This window comes from Leptopilina boulardi, unplaced genomic scaffold (genome assembly GCF_019393585.1).
Source record: "Leptopilina boulardi isolate dan_hultmark-lab unplaced genomic scaffold, ZJU_Lbou_2.1 LbouV2_169, whole genome shotgun sequence".
Taxonomy (NCBI): Eukaryota; Metazoa; Arthropoda; class Insecta; order Hymenoptera; family Figitidae; genus Leptopilina; species Leptopilina boulardi.
The window spans coordinates 2,149,606-2,172,822 of NW_026137717.1; the positions used below are offsets into that span (position 1 = coordinate 2,149,606).

Here is a 23,217-nt window from a genome sequence, read left to right on the forward strand (position 1 = left end):
GTCGATTTGTTGAATTTGTTAGCATTTTGTATTTCTGTCTTTTTCTTTTGTATATGAAAACGTGTGGATTAGAGAAGGACGGAAAAGAGATTTCTGCTGAAAGGAGAAACAGACATTATTCTTTCTGTCTCTCTCTCTCTCTTTTTCTTACTTTCACTTTCCGTTGACGCCAGGGCAAAATGGAAAACTAAACTTTTGATTGGTTTGTTCCAGAGGAATTTTTCTATAAGAAAAGCGAATAAAATTAATTTGTTTATGAAATAAACAAAATAAATACAGGGAAAAAAATTTTTACCTGAAACAGCTATAAGTATCACTGGAATATAGTGATGTATTTCATTAAAACAATGAAAGTTTTCGCTATTCTAGAGAAACATATCGTCTGTTTCAAATAAAGATTTTTGTTCGTGTTAAGTAAATAAAATAAATATCACGGAAAAAAATCTTTACCTGGAACAGGTATAAGTTTCACTGGAATAGCGATATGTTTCATTAAAACAGCGAAAGTTTTCGTTTTTCTAGATAAAGATATATCTCTATTCTAGAGAAAAATATCGTTGTTCCAGGTAAAGATTTTTTTCCGTATATTTATTTCATAAACGAATAAATAAATTTTATTCGCTTTTCTCATTGAAAATTCCAAAATGTTTTACTTAAAATAGGAAAAGTTTTCGCTATTCTAGAGAAACATATCGCTGTTCCAGATAAAGATTTTTTTCCTAAAATAAATTATATAGAATTATTTTCCATTTTGTATATTTAAAAAAAAAGAAGGTAAAAGGTACAGAAAGAAATGACATCACAAAAATTTAATTAACTTTTACACTTTATATTACGAAAAAATTTAAAAATGGCGTATCTACAATACTTATTTATACATATATATTGTTAAATTTCTTTACATCAATAAGAATTTCTTATATGTATATATATATATATATAACTTATATCAAATTTTCCATCCTTTTTTTTAAGATATCGTCCATTTTTTTTTTGTTTTTTTTTTGACTTTTTTCCAGTCTCTATACTTTCATTTAATAATAATAATTATTATTATCATTATTATGATTACACTCATTCAATGATAACACTTAACGAGGATTTATTCTAAATTTTCATTTTCCGAAACACTTGAATTTGAAAATGATTCCTCATCAATTGGCACAAAATCTTTTTTCTTTGCTCCTTTTTTTACAATAAGTTTTTGTGTTTTTTTTGTCTGAAATTTTTTTTTTTTTTTTAAAAAGAAATATTTAGAAAATTAAAATATTAATAATTTATTAATACCTAATTAATAATAATTTTAATTTGCATTTAAAATAATATAATATTGTCGAAAAAAAATATAAAAGCACATTGGGACACCACCCTCTTCACTAACTATGACGCTTTTGCTTAACCCGCACCAATTATTATGCGACTAATGTTAATATTGCGAATGAATTATAATTTTATTAAATTATTAATAAAAAGTAAAATTATAATTCATTCGCAATATTAATAATAGTCGCATTAATAATTGTTGGGTTAAGCAAAAGCGTCATAGTTAGTGAAGAGGGTGGTGTCCCAATATTTTTTTTTTTTTTTTTGGTAAATTATTAATAAATTTAAGCAAAATTATAATTTATTTGAAATATTAATAATAGTAACAATAATAATTGGTGCGGGTTAAGCAAAAGCGTCATAGTAAAGGGGATGGTGTCCCAATATATATTTTTTTTTTGTAAAAATTATGTTTTCAAAAAAAAAAAAAAAAAAAATTACCTTTGGCCATTTAACAGCAGGTCGTTTTGATCCTTTGGATGAATTGACTTTTGGAAGATATTTCTCGGCGACAGGTTCCACTCGTCTTATATCAAAATCCTGATCAACTTTAGCAATTGTTTGTAATCTTTGCTCCTCCGATGTAACATACAAATCATCTGGTTGATGATAAGTATTGTGAACGTCATATGCTTTTTTACTACAAAATAGAGCCGCGCACATTGTACATTTTATTAAATTTTCTGGAACAGCTTCTCTTTCTTCCTGGTGAAAACAACATAATATAATAATAATAATAATAATAATAAAAATTATTAAAAAAATATTTATGTTAATTCGTATAAATATTAATTATAAGTATTATTATTTAGAAAAAATGTTTTCTAATGTAAATATGCGGGTTAAGCAAAATGCGCGAAGTTAGTAATCGGGTGGGTGTCCCACTGGGCGTTGGTGGTTTTTTTTTTTTTATTTTACCATACCTGCGTGTGATTTTTTTCCAAATGTTGTTGTAAATTGAATTTTATCATATATTCAGCACCACACAAATGACAATAATAAACGCTCATTGCTTCATTCAATGAATTTAATTTAATTTTATTACTCGGCGGAGGCGTTGCAACTGGTTGAAACATATTAATTATTCTGCCAAAAATAAAATTATTATTGAACTAAAATTTTTTAATTAATTTTTTTTTATTTTTATATACTTTTTTTTTTAATTTAGAAAAATTAAATAACAAAAGTTGGGAAAATATTGTCAATTATTTTTTTTTTTACCTTTTATGAACTGAACTATAATGATACTGCAATGCTTTTGGATTGAAAAATAATTCATCGCAATCATTACATTTTTTATATTGACCTTCGTCAATTTTCTCCGATTCATGTGAACTCAAATGACTGTCACGTAAATTCTGTTTGATAATTTTTTTTTTTTTAATTATTTAATAAATTATTTAATAAACTAATTAATTAATAATAATTAAAAAGTAAGAAATTACTTTATACTTTTTTGAAAAAATAAAATTAGAATTTTAATGAATATAATATTAATGATAATATATTAATTAAATAATTTTTATTAAAAATAAATACCTTAATGGGAAATTGCATTCCACAATAGGGACAATAAAATTTTTCCGGTGCATTTGGATGCATTTTAAATCTATGTCTAATTGTTGACGTTACTGTTTCGAATGTTTTTCCACAAAGATCACATTTTGCATCGGCATTTGTTTCTGCTGACGTTGGCTTACCACGATGATCTATTTCTTTATTTGCATGTTTTCTGAAAAATAATTTTTCTTTTTTTTTGATTTTTTATTCCCTTTAATTCACAAAAATTGCAAATAAAAATAAATTTGAATTTCCCGCGATTTACTCGGTCGGTAAGAAAGTGAGTGTTTACAATTATTTAGAAGTTGAAAAATGATTTATCATACGAGTATTTTTCAATTATCTCACGAAATTTAAAAAAAAAAAACAAAATTTATTAAATAAAAAATAATTATTCTTTCTATATTGGAAATTTTACAAAAAAATATTTTAATTTACCTAAAATGCTCCTGAAGTGCTTCTTTTGAGTCTAATTTTGCACTGCATAAAACACACTTGTGATCCTTTTTTTCACTCATGATAACAAAAAAAAAAAAAAGATATATTTTTTTGTAATTAAAAAAAAAATTTTTCTTTCTTTCAAAATATATTTTAAATTCCTTGATAATTATTTATTATTTCCAGGGAATGTTGTGCTTCTGTCATTTATACTTATTTCACTATTATATTAATTATACATTCTTAATAAAATAAATATTATTTATGAAAACACTGACATTAGAAAAAAAGTATGTTTATCAATTATTTTTTGAAAAACACATGTAATAACATTTTTTTTTTTCATTTATCTTTGGTAATATAAATATATATATATATATATATATATATATATGTACATATAAACGAAAAATAAATATTACAGTTTAGTGTTTGCGATTTCACAAAAAATCAATCACACATACGTTCGCCATCTTTAATGAAAATCGCGCCATCTACAAATGACATATATTACCGGGCGGAATTAAATAAAAAAAAAAAATAGAAAAATAATTTTTAAATGTAATTTTAAAAAAAAAAATTTTTATTATTATTTTTCTAATTTGTTTTTTTTTTTTTAAATTATTTCTTGTAAGAAAATTAGATAGAAGTTTAACTTTTGATATATTTTTGGAGACATTTATTTTTATGGTGAAAAAATAAAATTACTAGGGGGCATTTAACTTTTTAAACCCAGTGACGGATTTATTTTGTTGACAATAAAAAAAGGGGTTGAAAAATTGAATTTTTTAAATTAATAATAAGTAATAATAATAATAATAATAATTAAATAAATATTAGATAAATTAAAAAAATTTGAATTTAAAAATAAGTTGAGAATTTTTATATATAGAATGAAAAAGAATTGTAACATAATTTTTAATTATCTAAAATTTTTTATTATTTTTAGTAATTTGTTGTTACGATTTTGTTTTCTAATTTATTTAGGGTATTTTTACGATTTGGTTTTCTAAAATTAATATTTTTTTTTACTGCCGATTCGTCTTCTTCTATGTTTTTTCCGCAATTGAGTATTCTGTTTAATTTTTGGGATTTTTAACTTGTTTTTGTAACTGAAAATAAAATAATAATAATAATTAGAAAATAAAAAAATTAATTTACTTTAATTTCACTTTTGAGGTTACGTTTTATAAATTGTAACATAACCTTACATTTTAACGGTTATTATAAATTATAACACATAACCTCAAAAAAAAAAATTTTTTTTCTTTTTTTTTCACTAAATCAATTTTTTTTTTTTTTGGTTTTAAACATAAAAGTCGATTGGAAATTTTTTTTTTTTTTTGTAATTTCGGTACTTTTTGATAACTCTCTGTATACATACGGCCCTGGCTAGGGAAATGATTTCAGGCGTGACGAACACGCAGCAGCAGCACACGAAACGAACCTACGCAGATGATGTCAGGACGGGAGATGTCGGCAAGATGACAGCGTTCGTATAACGCTCGTCATACATCTAAAAAGAAAAAAAAAATTTTTTAATTAAAAAAAATTTGCGCAACTTAGTTTGAAAACAAAAAAAAAAAAAAAAAAAAAAAAAAATTCGCGAAATTTTCATAAAAAGTGCTGTTTCAACCAGTCCCCGCCCTCGGAAAAAAATAGTCGTCCATTTAAACAATCTTTCTCACTCTTATTCTCTCTCTCCCTTTAACTTTCTGTGTCAATGTATGTGTTGTGTAGACGATTATCATCATCCTCGTCGACGTCGTCGTCGTCGTCGTCATCGTCATTCGTCGCCAATTTAATATCAAAATATCAACGATGTCGTTCTAAAAGTGTTGTGTACGATTCCTCTTTTTCAAATTAATTTCAAAAAAAAAAGAAACCAAAAAAAAAAAGAGGGAATCGTACAAAATTAAAAATTTGTGTTTCTGTTACGTTAAAGCCTTATTTTTTTTTTTTTTTTTTGGCTTAAAAACGTAAAAATAGAAAAATAAAAGGATATGAGCATTTTCGGTGATTTCCAGAGGGTCTGGGTCCAACGATTCCCAGACAGCGCCCTGCCGGCCGCCTGGGAAGAAGACGTCAGAGCCAACCTCGTTAAACACCAACACAAGGTGCGGACACTCCTCTTATATATATGATAAAATATTTTCCCCATAAAAAATTTAAATGTCACTATTTTTTGGTTCTATTTTTAATGTAGGAAATTACATATTCTCATGTGGAATTCCCGAATTTTTTTTTTTTTTTTTTTGTCTCTTTCGCAATAATATATAATCGTGTATACAAGAGATTTGTTATTATTATCATTATTATTATTATATATTTTCTCGTGCAAAAGGTAAAAGCCTTTATGAGAGGTGGAAATTATTAGAAATTTCTATATTATGATACCTCAAGTCTCTTTGGTGCTCGCTTATAATTATTATGTAAGGATGCATAACAATCGGGGCCATCTCTATTATTATTATTATTTTTTAGAGCGTTTGTTACGTATATTTTATTTGATTTCTAATTGGGGAAAAAAATTTCATTTAAGGGAACGTTTATAAAAATTAAAAAGGGAAAATTAATATTTTTCATTAGTAAAATTAAAAAGGCAGTAATTTATAATAGGGTTATGGGAAATTTTTACGTTAATTTTAAATATGATAAAATTTACCATATACAGAAGGAAAGAAAATTTATAAAATTATTATATAGTTTATTATCTTTTATTATATTATATAAATAATTAAATTATATTTTTTTAACTTGGATTAATGGTAAATTTTTACCTTACATATATAGATTTGTAAATATTACCATAAAAAAAAATTTAGTAAAGTTTATTGTAAAAGTAAGATAAAATTTACCTTACAGGTAAAGTAATTTTTATTTTATAATTCACTGCAAAAAGTTGGTATCTTCTTGGTATCTTAAAACAAGATGTTAAGACGGAAATCGTAACTTCCATTCGCTTCCATCTTAGAATAAGATGTTAATTTTAATATTTAGATGCTTTATTCCTATTATAACATCTTAAAATAAGACACTTTAAATAACTAAAAAGTTACTACCAAAACATCTTATATTAAGACACTTCTTTTTGCAGTTTACGATAGTTCTTACCTTCTATATCTTATGGTAAATTTTATCATAATGTAAATTAGAAAATCGCAAAATCTATTAACACTTTTACCCTAAAACTATCCTGAAACTACCCTAAAGCTATTCTAAAAATATCTTAAAGCTACCCAAAAACTATCTCAAAAGTTCCTTAAAATTATCCTAAAGATACACTAAAACTATCCTAAAACTACCATAAAATACCTTTAAATTATCCTAAAATATCCCAAAATGCTCTAAAATAAAAATTTCCATAAAAATCTAGTAAATTTTTATAATAGTAGTATAGTAAAATTTATCTTAAATTTAAAGTATACTTTTTACTTTCGAATTACAGTAGTTTTTACATTTCAATGTTTTAGTAAATTTTACCATAAATGTACATTATACAATATTTTTCACAAAAAACCTTTTAAATTTTACCTTAAAATTACTTTAAAATTACCTTAAAATTATACCTTAAAATTACTTTAAAATTACCTTAAAATTATATCTTAAAATTACCTTAAAATCATACCTTAAAATTACCTTAAATTACCCTTAAATTACCCTGAAATATCCTTGAAATACCTTAAAATAAAAATTGTCATATATTAAATCATATCTCATATATTAATCTCTTATTTAATTAAATTATTTAAATATTTTTTTTGGTAATATTGTTCTTGTACTTATAATATATAAAAAAAAGTAATTTTCTTTTTATTCTTAAAAATTCCGGTTGATTACACATTGTAAACATTGATTATCCCTGTTTTATTTGATGTGAAAAATAATTGCCCTTTGAATTTATTAGTTCAACTAATTGCGCTAAACCTTGGGACTAATTATAAATGAATATATTTTTAAGATTCGAAGTAAGTTTTATATCCTTCTCTCACTCTAAATATGGAATGAATGTGATAAAATTCATATATACACACACGAGATGAAAATATTTTTATTATGAAAAAAAATTGCAGTGAGCGTCAAAAAAAAAAAAAAAAAAATAAATAAATAAAATAATCGTCAATATATTTAATGAAAAAAATGTATTTCAACAATGTGTATAAATAATGTAAACAATAAGTGAGAAAAAAAAGAAAGAAATTTGTCGTTGGAAAAATTGATAAGTACACACAGATATTGACATTTTTTTGTGTTTCTTATCAATCGCGTCAGATTAGAGAAAGAGAGAGAACATGTATTTTCAGTTCAGATATATGAAATGATAATAGTACAATTACATATCAAGTTCCGACTAAAATTGTTTCCAATTTTACAAAATTAATCAAATTTTTCTTGCCTCAACATTGCAATAAAAAAATTTATGCTTTGTTTTAAAATCTGTTTTTTTTTTTTAAATAATTTACATGATTGATTGACAGTGAGTCATTTGATTCATTTTGATTATACTTAAAGAATGTCTTCGAACTTTACCAGGAAAAGAAAAAAAAAAGTGTCGCGGGATTACAAAACTTAAAATGACTCAATTACTGTTACAAATATGTTTAATTATACTATACATGTATATCGTGGAGAAGAGCCTAATTCGAATTAGGTTTATCAAGCTTCATACGAGATTAATATATGAGTCATTCGGTCCCTTATATATATATATATATATATTTATGTATAGTCATTGGGAGATAGTGCAGAAAAAAGTATCACTGTAATAATTGAACAGGCGTTGAAATTACGATGAATCTTTTTTTTTACATGTTAAATTGTAATGCAATTAAAATTCAAAGTAAGAGTTAGGAAATTTTAGAAAATAGCAGTTGAAACTACTTTGAGCCAAGTTTAAATCTCTTTTGACCCTAGTTTAAACCTACTTTGAACCTTTTTTAAATTTACATTGATTCTACTACCCTAAATTCCACCTCGTTTGACCCTACGTTGAACACTACTCTACTTTAAACCTATTTTGAACCTACTTTAAAACTACATTAATCCTAAATTGGACCTATTGTGACCTTAACCTTAATCTACTTTGAACCTACTTAGACCTTACGTGGAACCGACATTGGAGCTACTTTAACATAGAACCTACTTTAACGTAAAACCTACTTTAACGTAGAACCTACTTTAAAACTACATTAATCCTAAATTGGACCTATTTTGACCCTAACCTTAACCTATTTTGAACATACTTTGACCCATGGAAACTATTTTAAACCGAAATTTGATCTACTTAGATCCTAGCTTAAATCTACTTTGATCATTAAATCTACTTAGAAACTACCTTCATTAAACATTAATCCTACTTTAAGCCTACATTGAACCTTATTTGATACTCACTCGAATCTTTTTTGAGCCTACTTTAACCATAAATTGAACCTAATTTGACTCTAAATTAAACCTACATCGACCTAGAAGCTATAAATAATAGTCTCGTTGCAAAGATCTTAAAATCTTAAAACAAAGATTTTACCCAAATCTTTGTAACGAGACTTCTAAATACCAAAAAACATCTAATCATTGATAAAAACTATAATTTATATTTCAGGTCGCTGCACTAAGGGAGGAACTCGAGAAAGAAGAATTTTACGTGGAATATCTTGAGAGGCTTCTTGCCGATGTTGAACGTCACAAACAATTGGCAAATAATACAACATCAGAATCAAAAACAACTGGTGCCGAATCACCAAGTCAAAGTTTTCATACTGCCGAAAATAGTCTCAATGAATCGTCATTGGTAAAAAATGATGGCGAAACGAATACAGAATCAATTCCAGTACGTGAGGATATTAGTACACTACAGGATAAATGTGTTTCTGAATTGAGTTCAACGTTAAATTGTCATCGACGGCCAAAAAGTGAAATACCAAGGAGTCCCGAGAAAGTACCTGAATTTCGAAGAAACAGCAATCCCGATGTACCGAGTAATTATGTCACTGTCATTGAAGTCACTGGGAGTTCTAAAAAAGAAAAGAACGAAGAATCCGTTAAGGATGAGGAAGAAAAGGGTTCGTCATTTTATATTAGGGATTATTAGGCTAATTTTACTTTGTAGGGGGTTTTTTTTTGTGTTTTACGATTTAGTTTTCTAATGACTAGTTTGGATCTTCAACTTGTTTTTAGAACTGAAAAAAGGAATTAGTAGATGAAAAAAAAGTTATATTACTTCTGTTACTTAAGTTACTATTGTTACCTTAACAGTGGACTCCGATGAGAAAGCGACGAACGACGATGCTGAGGATGGTGACGCTGAGGCATCCGAAGAGGAGCCTTATTATGATTCAGTGGCTCTTGATCAAACGGGAGAATATGTTTACATAGACTCAAGAGTACCGGCTGTTGAGAATAATAAACTTCCGGTAAGGAGGCCACCCTCCCTACCAGAATCACCAGGGAACCAAAGTAATTACGTCAACATTGACTACTTCATCCAGTAAGTGCTCTAAAGGAAGCTTGTTATTTTTTTCGGTTTCTTCTTCCACTTTTCAGTTTTTTTTGTGAAACCACAAACACCACTTACCTTCTTTTTTGGACGTTAGTAGTAAATTTTCTTTTTTCGTTTCACTCCTATTGGTTCCTCAGGCATAGGGCAGCAATGGACAGTGAGGACGAGGAGGGTCCAAGTCCAGCGCCACCGATCCTCCTTCGTGCACTATCGACTGACAACGAAACAGGTAGTAGCGATGCCGAACCATTGAGTTTGAGTGAAGGTAGCCTCGAATCACCAACGCCAACAACACCAAGAAGAAGTCAGGAGAAGGTCAATAAAGATGGCGATCAAGACGACAGAACATTAATGGTCAAATGTATTGTCAGTTCGGTTGTTGAGAGCGAGACAATCTATGTTGAATGTCTTAATGTCATGTTACAAGTGAGTTTTTTGAGGGAATGATCGAAATGTGTTTTGTCGATGCGCAGTAGATCATAATTTGTACTACAGATGCACAGTAGATCGAAATGTACTCTTTCGATGCGCAGTAGATTAGAATTTGTTCTAAAGCTAAGAACTAGATCATAATTTATTCTACAGATGCGCAATAGATCACAATTTACTCTACAGATGTGTCACAATCTGTTTTAAAGTTGCGCGATAGATCACATTTTTTTTCTATTGATGCGCAGTAGATCACAATCTATTTTACAGTTGCGCAATAGAACACAGTTAGCTCTTTTTAATGCGCAGTTGATCGAAATTTGTTTTATTTATGCGCAGTAAATCAGAATTTGTTCTACAGATGCGCAGTAGATCAAATTTTGTTAAATCAATGTTTTACTATCAATTCTGTTTACAGTATATGAAAGCAATTAGAGCAACATTAACAACATCACAACCAGTAATTACCGAAGAGGAATTTGGAACAATGTTCTATAAAATACCCGAACTTCATGCATTACATCAAACATTTCTTGAGGGTTTACGTAAGAAAATGGAAAAATGGGACAGTAAAACGACAGTTGGCGAACAATTTAAAGTAATGGGCAGTAATATTGGTGTTTATGGTGCATTTTTACATAATTATGCAAGAGCAACTGACACTGTTCGACGTTGTTCACATCATTCGGCACAATTTGGTGAAATTACAAGAGACATTAGATTACGAGGTTTTCCCAAAGGACCGGGATTATCACTTGAGGATTTACTTCATAAGCCAGTTGCACGAGTTCAAAAAAATGCCCTCGTTCTTCATGTAATTTTTATTTTTTTAAAAATCATTTTTTTTTTGTAATATTCTTTTGATTTATTGGAGTTTTTTTGTTTAGGATCTGCTTAAACATACACCAGCGACACACGCGGATCATGCTCCTCTAACGGAAGCTCTAACAATGACAAGAAATTTTCTCGATGAATTTAATATTATACAGACCAAATCAATGTTCCCAGTAAGTTGATTTTTGTTTTGAAATTGATTTTCGTGGTTGGAATAATATATTAATGATGGAGAGATCTTCTGCGCATAGGTTTAGTTTACAAATGCGCAGTAGATCATTATTCTATCGATGCGCAGAAGATCATAATTATTTGTACAGATGCGCCGTAGATCACAATTTGTTCTATCGATGCGCAGAAGATCGTAATTGATTCTATAGATGCGCAGTAGATCACATTTTGTTCTATCGTTGCGCAGTAGATCCCAATTTTCTCTATCGATGCGCACTATAATTAATCTTTATTTATAATTAGAGTCACGATCGAGCACAACGAAGACTTGTCAAGAATTCATTTGTCGTTGAATTGGCTGATGGACATCGAAAATTACGACATCTATTTTTATTTAACGATGTAATTGCTTGCGCCAAATATAAAGCATCAGGACGTGAAAAATTTACTTTCGAATTAAAATGGTATATCCCCGTTGCTGAGGCAATGGTCCTTGAGGATGGAATTGAGCCTAGAGAAAATAGCCCCGCAAATGTTGTGGCACTAAGGTATTTTAAAATCGAAATATAATTATAAAATTTGACTAACAATAATAATGAAAACAAATATTGTTTCAGATCACAGGCGTGTACCGTGAGGGATCAAATATTATGGGAGGAACGAAATGATGAGAAAAGAATTCGCATTGGTGGTAGAGGTGCCGATAAGAATAGAAAAAAATTAGCCGAATTAGAAGCACAATTGGTATTGGCGTCACCAAATTTAGTGTTACGTGTCTCGTTAAAAAATCAAAATCGTATACAAAATTCATATACATTTTTTTTATCAAGTGAATTTGAACGTTCACAATGGATTGAAGCTGTTGAGGCATTACAACAAGGTGGACAACCACCAGGTTCATTACCATTGACAATGTATGAACTTCAAGCCTGGGTCACAGCGTGTCGAACATATTTACAAACAGATATGGGAAGTTATTTATTACGTTCACGACGTGATGAGAGTCTTTTACTTGGTGATTTACATTTGACTTTACTTGGTCTCACACCACCGGGACTTGATAGAACTGGAGATCTCTATATTATTGTTGAAGTCGATAGTTATGGTCATTATTTTAAACGTGCACGAAGTCGAGTTGCTCGAGGTCAAGCGCCAACTTGGGGTGAGTTAATTTTTTCATATACATGCGCAGTAGATCACTATTTTACATAAAAATGCAAAGTAGATCACAAATTTACCAAAAAATACGCAGTAAATCCTTAACTATTTAGTAAAGAGCAGTAGATCACTATTTTTTGGCAATAAATCCTCAATATGCGCAGTAGATCATCAGCTTTTGTAAACATGCGCAGTAGATCGGTATCAATTAGATGCATGCGCAATAGATCCACATTTATTTTAACCATGCGCGATAGATCGCACTGAAACTAAAATCATGCGCAGTAGATCATCAGTTTTTGTAAATATGCGCAGTAGATTCTAATCTATTAAATACGTGCGCAGTAGATCAGTATCAAGTAAACCCATGCGCAATAGAACCCCGTCTATTGCAAACGTGCGCAGTAGATCAAAATCTATTGAATGCATGCGCAATAGATCCTGTCTTATTTTAGACATGCGCAGTAGATCACAATAAACTAAAATTATGCGCAGTAGATGAAATCTTACTGTAAACATTGCAAAAATTCACTTATATTTATCCCCAGTACGTATTTTTACTTTGGATTTTCAAAATTGACGCTAAATTTTTATTTACAGGTGAAACTTTTGTTGTGGAACTTGAGGGATCTCAAAATTTAAGGATTCTTCTTTATGAAGAATGTGGAACACGTTCTGTTTTGCGTGGTAAGTGCACTCAACGATTGAGTAGATCTTGGCTATTGGAAAATCAAGTTGATCAGGTATTGAAGTCATTAAATTTGGGTCCTGCGTCACTTGATGTATCATTGAAATTTGTACCAAGTGAAGTTACCCTAAGAAGAGTGCCTTCGGCTAAACCGCAGGGACTTTTTGGCGCAAAAATTCAACAAGTTTGCAAGTATGTTGAAGAAAAAAGAAAATAAAATTCTTATTTTGGTAAATTGTAAAAAAAAAATTTTTCTTTTTTTTTTAGACGGGAGAAGCGAGATGTGCCTTTCATTGTTACGGCTTGCGTTCGAGAAGTTGAGAGGCGAGGTGTGGGTGAAGTTGGTCTCTATCGTGTGTCTGGTTCGGCTTCGGATTTGGCAAAATTGAGAAAATCGTTTGAAAGCAATTCTTACGAGGCTGAGCAACTACTCAAAGAGGTAAGGGGTTGATTTTTTTTCAAATAGTAGATTGGTATACAAAGCGCATGCGTAGACCTGCGCAGTAGATCTGGGGACGTGAAAACAATGCGCAGTAGATCTAGAAGTATCAAGTACATGCGCAGTAAAGCTAGAAGTGTCAAATACATGCGCAGTAGATCTAAAAGTGTCAAACACCTGCGCAGTAGATCTAAAAGTGTCAAATACATGCGCAGTAGATCTAAAAGTGTCAAACACCTGCGCAGTAGATCTAAAAGTGTCAAATACATGCGCAGTAGATTTAAAAGTGTCAAACACCTGCGCAGTAGATCTAGAAGTGTCAAGTACATGCGCAGTAGATCAAAAAGTATCAAAAATATGGGCAGTAAATAATTAAAATAAATTTTTAATTACAGGTGGACGTGCATTCAGTGACGGGTGTATTGAAATTGTATTTACGTGAAATGCCAGAGGCATTATTCACTGACGCATTATATCCAGCATTTCTTGAGGCATTTCAAACTGGTGAGGTGTCACGTAATACGGCATTACGTCGAGTTTATGAAGGTTTACCAACAGTTAATAAAGCTGTAATTGATTTTCTATTAGCTCATTTAATACGCGTTAATAAGCATGAGGCTCAAAATAAAATGTCATTGCATAATTTAGCAACTGTATTTGGTCCAACATTATTGCGTCCCGGTACAAGTAGTAATCGTACTGATTCAAAAAGTCGTGATCCACTTGCTGCCGGTACTGTTGATGTTATGGCACAAGCCGGTATACTTTATTGTTTTTTACAAATGCAAATGCAGACGCAACAAAGCAATCAATCACTCTAGTCGAGTACATCGCGATCAATCAATTTAAATCTATTTTTTATCATAAAAAAAAACTTTTGCCCCCTAAAAAAAGAAATCCCATATAGAAGCTTAGAATTATAATATATATATATATATATAATATGCTTCGTTTATTTAAAAGTTAACCATGAAAAAAATGTGAACCTTGGACAAGAAACGGATTCAGTCAAAAAAAAAAAAAAAAAAAAAATACTGATTGACATTTCGTATTGTCTTAGTACCAATTCACACCATACACTTTGTAAGTAGCGTGTAGCAGAAAGTGATATATTTTATACTTTGCGATTGTATTTTAGACGTGTTATATTTTCACGTCGCTCTTTTTCAGAAGAAAGATTTAAAAAAAAAAAAAATGAAAAGAGGAACGCTTTTAAATACATAAAAAAGATGAATAGAGGTCAATGCTTCGAAAAATGTACACTTTTTGCATTCGCGCGTTCCTATATAAATAAATATATATATGTAGACAATTCTAATATGATGCAAAAAGAAAAAAAAAAGAAAAACCTTTGTGATCCTTTTATATATATATATATATACTTATATGTATACTCGTAAAATTTTTGAGATGACCTCTCTCTTTTTTATAGAACCTTTACAAAACAAAAAAATCCGGAGTTCTTTATACTCCAAAAAAAGTGTTGAATGCTTCTCCTCGCTTCAAGACTGATTTTTCCGTCTCTGGTTAAATTTTACTAGACTCTCGTTAAGAATTGTTTTTTTTTTTTTTAAAAAAAAGCAAACATTTTTGAAAGTAGATTTTACGAATGCAAAAATAACGTTTTTTATATTGACAAAAAAAGCGAGATTAAAAATTTTTCAGACAATATTCGCTAATTATAAATATATAATAAAAATTATTATTATTATTATGTCTTTATAATGCATGAGATTTGGATAATTATGAGAGAAAAAAAAAATTAGCTTTAGATAAAATGTTTGACATTTTTAATAATTTCTTTTTTCAAATTTTTTTTTTTTTTGAGAATGTTTATCGAGATTATTGTGTGTGTGATAGAAATTTTGTGAAACTGAATTGGAGGACGCTTCTGCGCATGCGCTGTAGATCATTTGAAATTTATAGACATGCGCAGAAATAGCCAAAGGATTGTAAACGTGAGCAAAAATAGAAATTCGCTTGCCTTAGACGTGCGCAATAGTTTACAAAAAAATAAAAAAAATTATATACCTGCGCAGTAGATCAAAACAAAAGTGCTCTATTTATGCGCAGTAGATCAGAAAGTATTCTTATATATATGCGCAATAGGTTTTTTAAAAATAAAAATTTATTCTATCCATGCACAGTAGATCAAAAAAAAGAAAAAATTTATGTGCAGTTGAGCAAAAAATATTTCTGCATATGCGCAGTAGATCAGAAAAAAATTTTATCAATACGCAATAGATCAGAAATGCTTCTTTTTTATGCGCAGTAGATTAGATCATGTTCTCTTCATGCGCAATAGATCAAAAAGCATTCTGCATATGCGCAGTAGATCAAAAAATGTTCTATTTGTGCACAATAGTTCAAAAACATATTTTACTCATGCGCAGTAGCAGCTAAACGACTTGGGGATCAATTTTTTAAAACCGTTTTTTGATATAAAAACAAAAAAAAAATCTAAATTTAATGAGAGATGCCTGTAATCGATAGTCTTCATATAACCTAAAAATAATCCTGCCGACGCTCATTCCAAAATTGTCAATCCTCCCTCCCTCTTTTTTTCCGTATATAACAATAATTAGTATCGATTTTTTTTTCGAAATCAATGCGATCTATATTTCGATAAATGATGTGGTTTTTTTTTCTTTTTTTGACAAGTGTATGTTTGAAAATTTTTTGTAAATGCATAATATATATTGTATAATGTATGTATGGTAATGTGCGTGATCCAAAAAAAAAAAAAAAAAAAAAAACCGCCTTTTTGTATAGGTAATGTAATATCAATATTACATACGAAATATTTTTCTTTATTGTGCGCACATTCTTGGAAATTTGTTTTTAATTTTTTTATTAAAAACAAATTTCGAGAAAATGTGCGCGCATTTTTTGTACATTTTCGCGAAGTGTAAAGACGATTAACCATCACGAATATGATATTAGAGCATTAAATATATATTGTACATGTATTATTATTATTATTATTATAATATTATAATTATTGTATTATTATTATTGTATTATTATTATTATTATTATTATTATTATTATTATTATTATTATTACTATTATTGTATTATTATTATTTTTATGATTTTTATTATAATTATTATTATTATTACTGATTTTCCGCAATATGAGATTGTTATTGCACATCACAGAAGAAAATCAACTTTACTATCGCGGAAAGAAGGATGTACTGCCAAAAAAAAAGATTAAAAAAAAAAAAATTACTAAGTAAAATATATAAAAATTTATAAACTTGTAAAAAAAAAAATTTTAAGGATTTTTGTCCAGGAAAAATTTCCTTTATTACTAACAATTAATATATATATATATATAATTATTTAAACCAAATACATATGTTTAAATTTGTATTTGTTTATAATAATAATAATAATTTTTTTTTTTTGTACATTAAATTTCGAAATTATTTTCATTTTCTAATTCAGGACAATCTCGTGCTGGTGGCGGCAATGGTAATCGTACCGGTGTTGCCCCAATATTGTCCCACAATCCGGGTAATCGTGATCCATCTGAACCGTTACATTGCATTCCTTGAAAAGAGAAAAAATTTAAAATAAAAAAAAAAAAAAACATTAAAAAATATGTTTTTTTAATTTAAAAAAAACATTTGAATTTAAAATAATTTTGAAATGCCAATTTGAAATTTTTTTTTTCTAATAATAAAAAATTTAAAAAAATATATATATTTATTTAAAATTATACCAAGAGGTGCAGCTTCATAAAGATCGTGTAAGGCAGCTGTTCTAACACGAGTCCATTCGATGCTCTGATAATTCTCCGAAATTCCTTTCTCATTGCTTGTTCCTTGATTTTCCCATTCGTGCATATAGCGAAAATATGTCCTTAATGCGTCATCGCTAATGGCACTCTTACAAACCTAATAGATAGGGAAACAATTTTTTTTACCTGAATTCTAGACAATTTGAGGTTATGTTTGTTTTTTCAAAAAAATAAAAAAAAAACAAGAGGAAACAAAAATTGCAATAGCAAAACCGTTTTTTGCCACGTTTTTGAATATATTTAAAAAAAAAGAAATTTTATTTTCAATTTAAGAAACAATTTTATAAGCGAAAAAAAAATCGAGGTGGACATTTTTCTAAAAAAAAAAAAAAAAAAAAATTATTTTTTTAAAAGTAGAAGAGAAAAATATTTTTGCCATTATTTTGAATGTGTTTTGAAAAAGAAAATTCGATTTTTAGTAAAAAAAATATATTTTTTATAGGTGAAATGAAAATTTGAAGTGGATATTGAGGTTATGTTTAATATGTACGCACCTCAAGACGAGTATTCGGATAATAATGAATGTAATTAACACACATTTCGTCGGATATTGCAAATCCTCCAAGAGTTATGTTATTTCTTGTCATTGTATTATAGGTACACGTAGTTATTAAAGAATCGCCCTGAAAAACGTAATCTCTTATATAATTTTTGATATTAAAAAATAATATAATTTGTAGAACATATAGCAAAACTTGTTTCTTTCTCTTAAGAAATATATTCAAAAAATTTTAGTAAATTTACTTTTTCCTTGGTCCCCTTACGTTGATACGGTCCTGAATTTTTGAAATTTTATTTCTATTTTCTGCAAAAAGAATCAAAATACCGGAAAAAGCAAAATTTGTTCATTTTTTTCCCGTAATTTTGTTCAAAAATTTTAGTAATTTTATTTTTTTAGTTCCCCCTTTTGATACGGCCCTGAATTTTCAAAATTTTATTTTTATTTTCTACAAAAAGAAACAAATTACCGGTAAAGCAAAATTTGTTCATTTCTTTTAGTAATTTTCTTCAAAAATTTTAGTAATTTAATTTTTTCTCAGACCACTTTTCTTGATACAGCCCTGAATTTTTGAAAATTTTTTCTATTTCCTGTTCAAAGAATCAAATTACCAGTAAAAGCAAAAATTTGTCCACTTTTTTTTGGAAATTTTATTAAAAAATTTTCAATTTCAGTAATTTAATTTTTTCTTAGTCCTCTTTTCTTGATACGGCCCTGAATTTTCAAAAAAAAAAAAAATTTCTACCTTCTGTAAAACAACTCAAATTACCGGTAAAATAGTCACATGTTCCGGTAAAAGTCGAATTTCCTGAAAATGCGTCGAATAATGATTATCGTAATTTAATAGCGGTAATTCCTCGCCATTTCGCACGTGACGTGTGACAACTTTTGTTCCCGTCAAATGTGTATGTAATTGAGAGCCAAAAATTTTTATTCCACTTTGAGGTAAACCAACACCAGTACATTCCATTATACAATGTCCCGATAAGGGAAAGGCTTCCTAAAAAAAATATTGAAATCACAATTTATATTTATACTTTGTTCCCGAATCTCAACGTGAAAAAAATTGCTTCCACCTCGAAAGTTTGACATAAAATTAAAATTACAATAATAAAGCAATTTTAATTTTTCTTTCAATTTTTTCAATCTTTCGTGTGAACTATTTTAATGGTATAGTTCATTTTTTAAAAAAATCAAAATTTTTCATATTTTTGGCGGGAAAATTTAATTTTTCATTGCTATTTTGAAAATTTGAGAAAATTTTGTTGATACCTGTTGGGGTGGAATTGCCATTTTGTCCGTGTATTCCAAACCTAATTCCATAACACCTGCGTCATATTTTCTTAGTGTTTTTGTGAGGAAAAATTGTATACCCGATGAATCGATCATATTTTCGAGTAATTCGGGATTATTATAGTGCACTTCGAGCATAACGTAACGATTAAAATTTTCACCTCCAATTGACAATCCAGCGTCTTCGGGATAAACAAATGCATCTGCTCCCATTGCCCAAGCGGCTAAGACTTTTTTGCAAATCTGTTTGGAGTAAATTTAATTTTTTTTTGCAAATCAAATTAGGATCGTAACTAAAAAAATGGCGACTAAAGGGGCACCAGAGAAAAAGAAATAAAATAACAAAAAAAAATTAAATTTTGTTGAAATGTATTCAGGGGCGTAACTATAATGGTAACTAAAGAAACCCTTAGCAAAAATTACTATTTTTTTACTGTATATTCAGGGGTGTAACTATAATGGTGACTAAAGGGGCCTTAGGCAAAAATTACCATTTTTTTAAAATTTCGTTACAATATATCCAGGGGCGTAACTAAAAATGGCGACTAAAGGGGCCCTGGGAAAAAGAAATAAAATAACAAAAAAATTAAATTTTGTTGAAATGTATTCAGGGGCGTAACTATAATGGTAACTAAAGGGACTTTTAGCAAAAATTACTATTTTTTACTGTATATTCAGGGGCGTAACAATAATGGTGACTAAAGGGGCCTTAGGCAAAAATTACCATTTTTTTAAAATTTCGTTACAATATATCCAGGGGCGTAACTAAAAATGGCGACTAAAGGGGCCCTGGGAAAAAAGCGGTTTTACTGGAAAAAATTTTTAATAAAAAAAACTATTATCTCATCCAGGAACGTAGTTAGAAAAAAGAGCCCCTTTGGCAAAAAAACAATTTTCTGTTCATAAAAAAAAAATTTTTACTTGTGTTTTTTGAGGACGATCCGCACTATCACATGGTCCATTGTATAAAGGAATTTCCAAATCGGCCTGTCCTGCGCAATAAAAAACTTCCATATGATGAACCAAATGTTCATTTCCCTTTTGTATTACTGGACCAAATTGTAAAATATGATGTCTGTAAAATAGATATACTTTTCTCAAAAAAAATAAAATAAAATAATAATAATAATATTTAAAAATATAAATTAAATTAATATTTAAAAAATAAATTTTTAAAATAAAATATATTGTTTCGGAAAAAAAAATTTCTTCTCACTTTTCACTTAATTCTGGTGATAATTTATGAACTCGACACCAGTATGTTGTCTCATCGTGGGGAACTTTGACATTGTCATTTAAAATTTCAAAATTCCAAGTATTTTCAGGAAATGTGGGTTTTTTGTGAATTCTTCTTAACATTTCGGTTCTTGACATGCCTGAACTTTTGGCGTCATCAATTGTTAGGCCAGCCAATGATGATAGGGGTCCACGACCCTTCAGCCAAACCATATGAGTAGTACCTCTCTTTAAAAAAAATATATTTTTTTGTTTCCTTTTATTATTATTATTATTATTATTATTATTATTTATTAAAAAATATTAAATAATTTGGAAATTAAATACTAATTAATTTGCAAATAGAAAAAATTGATAAATATTTTTTAAAATTTAAAATATTTTTTTTCACCTCTATAATGTAATCATGATTATCACAAGTATCGAATTTTCTAGTAAAAGTAAATTTTGTAATGTTTCCTCTTCTTCGAACGGCAAAATTTTCACAGTCCTGCTGTGTATCTAAATTAATTGATCCATCCTCATTTGCCCATGCGTCCTTAATAAAAAAAAAAAAAAATTATTTCTTATTTAGAAAAAAAAAAAGATTATTTATATTATATTTTAATAAAAATTCTATAATTAATTATGGAATTTATTTAAATAATAATAATAATTTAATTATTATTATTATTATTATTTTTTTATTAAAAATTATATTTTTTCTTTAAAAAAAAAAAATGAAATATTAATTCAAACCTGAATTTTTACATCACGATGCCAGTCCATCCAAATGATACAATAATCAGCTGGTTTTAATTCTCCATAATTTGAAAATCCTATTGCAAACCATGAATTTTCTTCACCCATATAATGAACTTCAGCAATTATTTTTTCACCAATTAAATCGACTCTTTATAAGAAGGAAAAGAAAAAAATACGTGTAAAAATTACAATTAATTTTTGTTTTAAGAAAATTTTTTATTACAAATATGGATATAAATTTTAATTGTAAAAAATTATAATTATAAAATTATTAATAATTATTATATTATTTATAACTATAAATAAATAAAAAGTATAAATAAAAAAAACATATAAATAAAAATAAACAAAAAAAAAATTTTTTATAAATAAAAATATAAATAAATTTAAAAAAAAAACTTAAAAAAAAATGGAATTTATATTTTAGTTTTATTAAAAAATTTATTAAAAATTTATTTATGTAATATAAAGACACTGATGTTTTTTTTGGTTTTTTTACCTCCAATGAAAAGTCGCCTCGGAACCAAGGGGAACAGTATAAACATGATTTTTTTGATTGTCATTAAAGTGAATTCCCATTGAATGATGTTGATGCATTTGTGATAAAACAATTTTTAATAACGTTGCAATTATTAATAATTTCATTTTACACTAATTTTATTTTTTATTGAAAATTTTTTTCACAAAAAAAAAAAAATTAATTCAATTCAATTTTTCCTTCTGATAAAATATTTTTTTTTTTAAATAATTTTTTTTTTTAATATTAAATATTACATATTCTTAATATTCTCTTTAACGATAATTTATTTTTTTTTATTTATTATATAAAATATAATTTCTTTTTATTATTTGTTACTTTTACACACTATAAATAATTATAATTTATAATAAATAATTTTTTTCTTCTTTTAATTTTTTTTTTTTTTTATGTTTTAATATATGTTAGCACTTTATTTATTTACATTGTTTTTTTTTAATTTTTTTTTTTACTAATTCGTTGAATAAAAAAAAAAAAATTTCAATTTTCCACTTCCGGTTAAATTCACGGGGATTGTTCGATTTGTACTAAAATAAGAAAGCCAAGAGGAATATCACCTCGAGGCACAAAATATTATGGGGGATTATTTTGCGCGAACGCTTTGCACCGTGAAAAGCGCGCAGAATCATCATCCAACAAAAGAATTTGTAAAATTTCGGGAATTTCTTCCTTTTTTTCATTGGTGGGGAAAATTAATGTAATGATAAAAAAAAAATAATAAAAAAAAAGTAAAATAAAAAGAAAAAAGAAAAAATATAAAAAAAAAGAAATTAATAAAAATGAAACGTGACTAAACGTTAATTGTACCAATTTCAAAGTCGACTGGAGGCGTAGAAATTGCAGAAAACAATAATAATAATAATAATAATAATAATAATAATAATAATAAATTTAATTTTTTTATTTTTTATGAAAATTTTTTAATTTAATTTTTTGTACAAGAAGTACCATTATAAAAGAAAACAAAAATTAAAAAAAAGTTAATTTGCAATTTTTTTGTATTTTTAATTATACAATATAATATAATTGCACACGCGTAATAGAATATTTAAAATATATAAATTTTAAACAATGAAGTTTATATTCAATGATGTGTAAATAATAATAATAATTGAGTGCAAAAATGTGCAATCTTGTCAATCATAAAAAAATAATTCATACTCATATATAATTATATAAATATTGTACTGTTTTTTTTTTCTTTTTTTTTTCATTTTTCTTTACTCTTATTTTGCGTCTTATTTTTTCCCAACAGAATATAATTATTTTATTTGCGTAATTTACTTAAATACTAGTAATTTTCTAATCACAAAGTTAATCGCAAATCACGAGAGAGAGAGAGAGAGAGAAAGAGAGAGAGAGAGAGAGAGAGAGAGAGAGAGAGAGAGAGAGAGAGAGAGAGAGAGAGAGAGAGAGAGAGAGAGAGAGAGAGAGAGAGAGAGAGAGAGAGAGAGAGAGAGAGAGTACTCTGTAAAGGAATTTCATATTTTTCTCTCCTGCGAATTTATTAAAAAAAAAAAAAATGATTATTATTTCTGTCATTTATATTATATTTGTTAAATGT

General features: G+C 27.6%; 3 protein-coding genes across 4 annotated transcripts; 1 reads left to right on the forward strand and 2 right to left on the reverse strand.

The window, feature by feature from the left end:
- Window positions 1-808: 808 nt before the first annotated feature.
- Window positions 809-3,789, reverse strand: LOC127277594 (zinc finger protein 845-like). Its single transcript, XM_051298850.1, has 6 exons — window positions 3,322-3,789; window positions 2,863-3,055; window positions 2,545-2,681; window positions 2,247-2,409; window positions 1,765-2,028; window positions 809-1,219 (listed from the first exon to the last, which is right to left on the reverse strand). The coding sequence occupies exons 1-6, from the start codon at window positions 3,399-3,401 to the stop codon at window positions 1,103-1,105; spliced, it is 954 nt and encodes a 317-aa protein (XP_051154807.1). The 5' UTR covers window positions 3,402-3,789; the 3' UTR covers window positions 809-1,102.
- A 966-nt stretch (window positions 3,790-4,755) lies between these two features.
- Window positions 4,756-16,548, forward strand: LOC127277592 (active breakpoint cluster region-related protein). Of its 2 annotated transcripts, none has more exons than XM_051298846.1 (11): window positions 4,756-5,438; window positions 8,921-9,380; window positions 9,574-9,805; window positions 9,946-10,243; window positions 10,665-11,060; window positions 11,134-11,253; window positions 11,555-11,799; window positions 11,869-12,413; window positions 13,010-13,289; window positions 13,365-13,536; window positions 13,932-16,548. In XM_051298846.1, exons 1-11 carry the CDS (start codon window positions 5,325-5,327, stop codon window positions 14,355-14,357), a joined length of 3,288 nt encoding a protein of 1,095 aa, XP_051154803.1. In that variant the 5' UTR covers window positions 4,756-5,324; the 3' UTR covers window positions 14,358-16,548. The 2 variants fall into 2 exon arrangements, with proteins under 2 accessions (XP_051154803.1, XP_051154805.1); XM_051298848.1 differs by having other exon boundaries at window positions 9,955-10,243.
- LOC127277593 (tyramine beta-hydroxylase) lies at window positions 16,252-22,507 on the reverse strand. The gene is made up of 10 exons (XM_051298849.1): window positions 21,615-22,507; window positions 21,110-21,263; window positions 20,763-20,909; window positions 20,352-20,599; window positions 20,057-20,210; window positions 19,115-19,378; window positions 18,612-18,842; window positions 17,838-17,966; window positions 17,266-17,440; window positions 16,252-17,093 (listed from the first exon to the last, which is right to left on the reverse strand). The coding sequence occupies exons 1-10, from the start codon at window positions 21,758-21,760 to the stop codon at window positions 16,954-16,956; spliced, it is 1,788 nt and encodes a 595-aa protein (XP_051154806.1). The 5' UTR covers window positions 21,761-22,507; the 3' UTR covers window positions 16,252-16,953.
- Window positions 22,508-23,217: the final 710 nt, after the last annotated feature.

Excerpts from the sequence above, each read along its gene's own strand:
- LOC127277594 (XM_051298850.1), bottom strand. The coding sequence starts at position 3,401 with ATGAGTGAAAAAAAGGATCACAAGTGTGTTTTATGCAGTGCAAAATTA. Across the intron at positions 2,682-2,862 it reads GAATGCAATTTCCCATTAAG|AATTTACGTGACAGTCATTT; the intron begins GTATTTATTTTT and ends ATTATCAAACAG. Across the intron at positions 2,410-2,544 it reads TATAGTTCAGTTCATAAAAG|AATAATTAATATGTTTCAAC; the intron begins GTAAAAAAAAAA and ends TATTTTTGGCAG.
- LOC127277592 (XM_051298846.1), top strand. The coding sequence starts at position 5,325 with ATGAGCATTTTCGGTGATTTCCAGAGGGTCTGGGTCCAACGATTCCCA. Across the intron at positions 10,244-10,664 it reads GTCTTAATGTCATGTTACAA|TATATGAAAGCAATTAGAGC; the intron begins GTGAGTTTTTTG and ends TTCTGTTTACAG. Across the intron at positions 11,254-11,554 it reads AGACCAAATCAATGTTCCCA|AGTCACGATCGAGCACAACG; the intron begins GTAAGTTGATTT and ends ATTTATAATTAG.
- LOC127277593 (XM_051298849.1), bottom strand. The coding sequence starts at position 21,760 with ATGAAATTATTAATAATTGCAACGTTATTAAAAATTGTTTTATCACAA. Across the intron at positions 21,264-21,614 it reads GAGGCGACTTTTCATTGGAG|AGTCGATTTAATTGGTGAAA; the intron begins GTAAAAAAACCA and ends CTTCTTATAAAG. Across the intron at positions 19,379-20,056 it reads ATCGTCCTCAAAAAACACAA|ATTTGCAAAAAAGTCTTAGC; the intron begins GTAAAAATTTTT and ends TACTCCAAACAG.